This window comes from Dryobates pubescens, chromosome 25 (assembly GCF_014839835.1).
Source record: "Dryobates pubescens isolate bDryPub1 chromosome 25, bDryPub1.pri, whole genome shotgun sequence".
In the NCBI taxonomy this organism is placed as follows: Eukaryota; Metazoa; Chordata; class Aves; order Piciformes; family Picidae; genus Dryobates; species Dryobates pubescens.
In genome coordinates, this window is record NC_071636.1 from 11,335,650 (window position 1) to 11,343,035 (window position 7,386).

Consider the following 7,386-nt stretch of genomic DNA (forward strand, 5'->3'; position numbering starts at 1 on the left):
GTGAAGATTTAGTCTTTAACCTGTTTCTCCATATCTCTTGTGGAATAAAAAGCAAAGAGATCACTTCCAACTTTATTAAAAATGTCTCTTGTTTCTTAAGATAACTTCCCATCTCCTGACAGCCTCTAATTAGTCAATGTGTGGCGTGTATAATTGAGAACTTCGTCAGTATACTTTAACTGATTCCGTTTTTCACATTCATCAACTCGAGATAATAGAGGCTTCTGTGGAGTTGAGCATGCAAATTTGGTTAAGCAGAAAAGATCTGGAAGCTTAAAATGGTTTTCTTCCTATAAAAACACGATAGGATTTTTCTCACAGATCTGGGCTATTTTTAATACAGTCTTGGTGGATCTGCTGCATGACCATTCAGCATTTTAAGCTGTAAATTATTTTGGGGGCTATGTCATGCCAAGTGGCAAATTATGATGGCAGTTGTGAAGCAAACTAAATTCTTCTTTAAACAGTGTTATTTATATAGGTAGAAACTGTAAACTTTTTGTAGGTCCCAAACAGGAAAATGGAACACTACACATTGAAATACAGCAGTAAGTGCAAAAAGTGTGGAACCCCGAAGGCTGAGGAAGGAGTGTTGTAGTTAAGCAAGGATTAGGATCTTTTGAGGCTCTAATTGCAGAATGCCTCCTGGTTTAGCCCTGTTAGGACTGACATCTTAAATTTTCAAGTAAATATGTAGATGCTGTGGTGGACCGGTTTTTGTCCTCAGTTATGGAGTAGATTGTTCACAGTGGCATAAGGAAGAGAGGTATCGGGTTCAAGGTCTGTTAAAAGTTTACTTGGGCTTTCTATGGGTGAACAATGTATTTTGCCTGAGAGCAGGTTACAGTCTTACATGGCAGCAGTCAGCTGAGCAGTTTTTATTAACCACAGTCTCAAGCTGCACCAGGGGAAGTTTAGGCTGGAGGTGAGGAGAAAGTTCTTCACTGAGAGAGTCATTAGCTATTTGGAATGGGCTGTCCAGGGAAGGGGTGGAGTCACCATCCCTGGAGGTGTTCAAGAGGGGATTGGACGTGGCACTTGGTGTCATGGTTTAATCATGAGGTCTGTGGTGACAGATTGGACTTGATGATCTTTGAGGTCTCTTCCAACCTTGGTGATTCTGTAAGAAGCAGGCAAGCTTAAGAATCCAGTAGTGCCATTAGGGTTGAAAATTAAAATAATTTTTAAATGCTGTAATGTTTTAAACTTGCTCAGGGCATTAGTCTGATACCAGTCATGATGCTGAATGACTGGCATTGCTGGTAAATATTTAGATGTATTTCCAGAAGAAAATAATGTAAGAACTCGGAAGCTGTGCTTTTCCTTTGTCTTGTTTGGAAAGCTCACTGCTTGCAGAACAAGGTGCACTTTAGAATAAATACAATTGTTTTTTCTTCTGCTTATTCTCAGTTGCCATCATAGTCACTTTAAAAAAGAGGTTTCATGCAAATTAGTGTTTTAATCTAGTTGCATTGAATTACTTTCCACGGAGAATATGCATAGTCCCTTTATGCTAGCTTTTGTACCTAGAAAAATACTTCAAAATAAGCCTAGTTTTAGCAAATGGACTGTTCTAAAAATAGCAAATTGATAGACACTTTTCTTCAGCTGCTGTGATGTTTCTTCATTATAATCTGAGATGAAAAACATTGAGAAGGCTTACTGTAAAATATTCCTCTTGCATGATGAATCTTTTCTGAGATTTTAGGGAGTTAGATATGAAATGCATTTACAGCTTGATTACATTATGATGTTTTAGGAAACTGAGCAATTACAGTACATAATTAACTAGTCAAGGAATAACTTTGTAGCTGATGGTGTTTTTTCTATAGTCGTGGAATGGTAGAGGCCAGTAGGGCTCTGGGGTTTTTCTCCTGCTGCTTAATGATTAATTATGGAAGAAAAATGTAAGGGATTTTGCAATTCTAGGTCTAGAACATTAAATTCTGTGTAAAAAATAGATATTTGTATGATGAATTGTAAGCATCAGATGTGCACAATATCTATATGGGAGTTTAATGTATTATAGCATAGCTGCTTTTAAAGTAGTAAATTCCTAAGAAATAAAAGAACCAGAAGTCCTATGGAGAACTATAAGGTGGTTGAAGGGACTGGAAAGGCTGAGTGACCTGACGCTGTTTAGTCTGGAAGAGACTGAGAGGGAATTTTCTTAACATTTACAGTGGTGCCATGTGATAGGATGAGAGTCAGTGGTCACAATCTGGAACACAGAAGTTCCACCTCAACATGAAATAAAACTTCTTTACTGTGGGGGTGACAGAGCACTGGAGCAGGCTGCCCAGAGAAGTTGTGGAGTCTCTTTATCTGGAGGCTTTCAAAACCCACTTAAATGTGTTCCTGTGTGGCCTGCCCTAGGTGATCCTGCTTTGTCAGGGTGGTTGGACTCCGATTTCCAGAGGTGCCTTCCAACCCCTCCCATTCTATGATTCTGTGAATATAGGGACACTTGAAAGATGGCTCACCTGTTTTACAATGTTTTAAGGTGTTACTGAAGCTTCAACAACATTGTTATGAGGAGACTTCTGTCAGTGCATGCTAGAGAGAAATGCCTTCAATGAGGTGTTGCCTAGCTCTAATTAAGGCATTACTCTAGTAATTCTAATTACAGTAATATCAATGCTGGTGCGTAAATCCTACAGATACAAATTCCTGACCATATACAAAGATTTTGTTAGTTCCATCTCCAGTATATTACTAACTGAATTCTCTTTGAGCTTGCTATTACATAGGAGGAGGCTACCACTGTTTTCCCCTCAGTCAATAATGAGTGCATAGCTACCTGCAAGCCCTTTATTCCAGCTCTTAGAGTGACAAACATTTGTGTTTCTAATTTCCAAGTCATAAATGGTTTGTACTTAAAACATGTTGCTAGGTTTGGGTTTTTTGGAGTGGTATACGAGAGCTTGTTTAGAATTTTGAGCCTGCAGTTTGTTGCCTTGCAAATTGGATCACAAGGAAAGGGGTAATTTATTTTAAAAAGCAAACAAAGGAAGCATGGATTTGCCTTGTAGATCTTTTGCATAGTTGATTCAATAGTTTGTTTATGAGCTAGGAAATTGTAAGGGATATAGACTCTTAACGTTTCTTATTATATTCCAAATGTCTGATGTTGTTTGGAAAGGAACTTGCCTCTAGCAAAGTTATTCTGCAAATCACCAATGACTTTTCATTGCCATCCTTCAAACTATCAAATGCTGGTCAGTTATTCCTGTGTACCCATGAAGCAGCATTCCTAGTGATAACCTTGGGTACTAGTAGCTCTCTAATGTAACATATGTTAAAAAGAGCTACTGAGAAAGTATTTTGCACAACCTCAGAAGGGCGGTATTGGGTTAAGACTCTGATGTTGCTGAACGTATGAGAAGTGTCGTGTGGAAGAGGGCTACATAGTCTTAGGAATGTGAAAAGTAACTTCAGCTGAGCTAGTGTAATATTGCTCTATATATCCTTCATTAAGATATTTTCTTATCACAGAAGTCCCCATGAAAAGAAGAAGAAGAGGCGGTCTAGATCACGTACCAAGTCCAAAGCTAGGTCTCCTTCACCATCCATGTCACCAGACAAACCATCCACATACAAAAACTCTGTACATTCAGCTAGTGTCTCTCCTGTGGAGAGCAGGGAATCCAGTCAGGAACGCTCCAGGTAATCTATGCTTTTACTATAACACTGCAGTGCTGCTGTTTCTTTACTGTGTGTCTTTTGACCTAACTTGTGTGGTGAGGAGCTCTTTGTTGCATGAGAGCATATTAAAAAGAGAAGACACTGGGAGGATGCCACTATGTGCATCAGTCTAATGAAGACATTGGGTCCCTGTTGCCCGCTGGAGTAAACCCAAGGCTAACCTAGGAACTCTCGCTAAATGGCATAACACTTAGAAGTAGACTTTTGAGCTTCATAATGAAATAATTTCTACAGAATCTAGAACATTCCTGTTAAAAATTGCTGGGCTGTTGTTCAGGTTCTCTGTATCAGTTGTAGAAGTGACCCTTCTGACTTGTGACTCATCATGGTCTCTAGTTGAATGAGAGAACTGTTGACTAACATATGAGAGACTTGTACAGTGAACCCCAGAACTGTGATTGTGAATGAAATGCATCTTTAAAACATTCACTCTGAATTTCTTAATTCTAATTTTACCTTTTTAGGGGAGTTTCTCAGGAAAAAGATGGCCAAATCTCTTCAGCAATCGTGTCTTCAGTGCAGAGTAAAATCACTCAGGTATGAATAAGCCAGTTCAGAGTATTTTGCCTAATTGTGTCCATCATACTGTTTTCTTCTGTTACTCCTGTGTACAATTCTGAGTTTTGTATCTGATCTAGAGACTTGTTCGTTGTCATTCTTAACCTGCTTGCTTATGAGCAAAACAATTTTATTGCTTCTCTAGCTACTGCCCTTTCAAGTATAATCAAGCCTCTAAAGACTTAAGCTTAATTCATTATGTTGCAGTATCTCCACTGCTAAGATGTGAGAGTCCACTTTATGCTACAGTCACCCAGTTAGTGACAGTAGGTGTTACAGAGAGCCCATCTTACCATGTAGTGCTCTTAAGTTTCCTGGAAGAAAGAAGGAAAGAGAAATGCCTTGGCAAAGGCTAAGTTTGTAGTGTTGGCAGAAGAGGAAAAATACATCCTCATGCAAACTGGAGTTAAGTGTTTGCCTTGCATTAAGCAGCATCTTCAGCTCACTTAATCTTAGCCTTGGTGCTGTTTATGTCTCTGAACTGTTGTTAGGATTTTGTTGATACATTCAAGTCTGCTGTGAATCATGGCATATGGGCTATGTGCTTCCACATGCTGTGCAGTAATCAAAATGGGTTCAGCTTCTCTAACACAATTTTAAGATATCCAACCTTTGTCAAAGTAATTCCATTCCTTTTTTAAAAGCCACTGCATCATATCATTAACATTTTTTATTCTACTCATCCTCTTAGAGTCTGTGTGCAGGTTTAACTTTCTTTCTATTGAATATGCCTGGTTTAAAAGAGGAAAGCTCTTCATTATGCTTTTGAAAATTTCAAATATAAAATCACAATTGCTTTCTATGTTCTCTTTTCCTTTTTTTCCCCCCAATGGAGAGATTATTCTTTCTCTAAATTAATTTTGTTCAAAGATTTACTTCCACTGGGGAAATAGTCAAGGTTGGGAAGTAATACTAGTACCTTGCATACCACATTTGATCCATTTTTGATACCTAAACCAAAGACTATTCAGGAAAATGGAAAATAGAAAGAAAATGAACTACTAATGTTATAGCACTTCTTGGGCTACCAAGTAAATACGTGGAAGCTCATGTTATGAAAGCCAAGATATGAATTACACCATCATCCTCAAAGTAAAGTAAACATCCCTCTCTGAAAGCATAACACCTTTCAGGCAGAGGTTGTTGGCTCATGCATTTCTTGGGTTAAATATTGCTTATGGCATAGCATTTGCTAGTTTAATACTAGTCTGCTTGCTTGAAGTGCAGCTGTAGGAGGAGGAAAGATTGCCATATTAAAATACACTTCTTAGGTACTATTTGCAAAAAGCAGAGTAATGAAACTTCTGTGAATCTGCAAGATATTTCCCAGTATAGATTGGTTTAGCATCTTTTTATCTTTAAGGACCCAAAGAACTTTAATTTACCTTATCATGAGTAAGATTATTTGATTGTCAGTGTGCTGGCTTACTCTGACCAATTCAGTATGTTTTCTCATTCAAATCCTTCTGTCTGTAAAGTGGAATAATGATACTGAATTCCCCTATGAAGTGTTGGGAGAGCTTCAGGTGAAAAATGCTTTCAAAAGAACTCAGGATTTTAAGTCATTTATATTACATTTGTAAAGAAATGTTTTAAGTAACTTCAATTCATTCTTGATAGATACTTTCTATTTTGTGATTTTTATTTCTTTTTTTCAACCCAATTGTTTGATGCCACTTACCTGAAATTTCATTTCCTTTTGTAATGTTGTTTCCACTGGTTACTCAGACACGACTGAGAGTTGCTGTTTGGTTTCACAGCAATGTGGCTTAGCCACAGTTTGAGTCACTCTGTGAAAATACCAGTGCTAGGTAAATTTTCAGTTCAGGTTTACAAAGCAAACAAAAGAAGTAGTAATTGTGAGAACTCTATTCCCAGCTATTGTCTTTTTTTTTTCCTTTTCTCTTTTAAAACCTCAGTGGTTGGTAGTTGTGTGTCCATTACAGTTTTGGTGAAGGTGCAATCATAGTTTCTTTCCATTTCAGTTGACTGATTCCTGTGTTCTGTGGTGTAGAAACTCCTCTGTCAATGTTTATGCAGAAGGCTATGTAGCATTGTAGTAAAAGCAGACTTCAATTGCTGTCTAGGAACTTTGTCCAGGTTATGTCACTAATTTAGCCTAGGGACTGTTAATATCTGTTGATCTATGTGCATCTAAGTATTCCATGTTGCTGGAGCATAAAGCCAGCCCTTTCATGCAAGTTTTTGCAATCACATGCTTTAGCTCCCTTCAAAGCCCAGACACGTCTGATCAGTTTCCTTTTGCTTTCCATAGGATCTAATGGCCAAAGTGAGAGCAATGCTTGCAGCTTCCAAAAACATACACACGAGTGCCTCCTGAGACCTGTTGAACTGACCATCAAGCAACTGTAGGAGAAGAACAATAAAAAAAACTGCCTCATCTCAAATGTACAGCTGAGCTTGGCTCACTCGTTTCACAGCCCGTCTAATACTCCCAGAACTCGAGGAGCTAAAACCTGACTTTGTGTACAGAAGCATCTCCTTGAAGTTTCATTAAACTTTTACAGCCAGAGTATCTTTGGAAAGTTTTTGGGTTTTGTAAATTGATTTTTTTGACTAATTCTTCAGTAACATTTTATGATCAGCGCTCTATATGTGTATATTTGTAAATACCATGTTTCTGTGAAAGTATTACACAATAATAAAGAAGGAAACATCTTTCATTAGGCAGAGTTTTTATGGAGTCCTTCATTGTTTGGGATTGACTTTTGGTGTAGATTTGTGGGTTTGGTTTTATTTTTCACTCTCTGCTGTCTAGCCTGCCTGACCACCTTAAGCTGAGAAACACTTTTTTTATCATCCTTCATGCACAGAACAATGTAAGATTGCTTCTTTGCAGTGAACAGTTCTGGGGCAAGGGACATGGTTTTCTCTCTATCATTTAGGAAGGTCTCTGAGCCTCCCATTTGAGGAGCTAATGCTTTGAAGCCAGTAACTAATGATCAGTGGCCCCTTTGTCTTAATGTGCCTTTTGATCTAGTTAGCCACAGAGAAGAGAGTGTATTTTTGTGATCATGCAACAGAAACCCAGAATTATTCTGATTTCACATCTTTAATACACTTGAGAAAGGTGCTTAGTGACTTTTGTTTTACTGACATACA

The 7,386-nt window shown here is 38.1% G+C and overlaps 1 protein-coding gene across 2 annotated transcripts in view; it reads left to right on the plus strand.

The window, feature by feature from the left end:
* Window positions 1–6,967, plus strand: part of SFSWAP (splicing factor SWAP) — a 50,317-nt gene extending 43,350 nt beyond the window's left edge. For both annotated transcript variants that reach the window (XM_009911017.2, XM_009911019.2), the window contains 3 exons: window positions 3,496–3,666; window positions 4,170–4,242; window positions 6,539–6,967. In XM_009911017.2, coding sequence (XP_009909319.2) covers window positions 3,496–3,666; window positions 4,170–4,242; window positions 6,539–6,604 — 310 coding nt within the window. In that variant the 3' untranslated portion in view covers window positions 6,605–6,967. The remainder of the gene's footprint in view (window positions 1–3,495; window positions 3,667–4,169; window positions 4,243–6,538) is intronic.
* The last annotated feature ends 419 nt before the right edge of the window (window positions 6,968–7,386 follow it).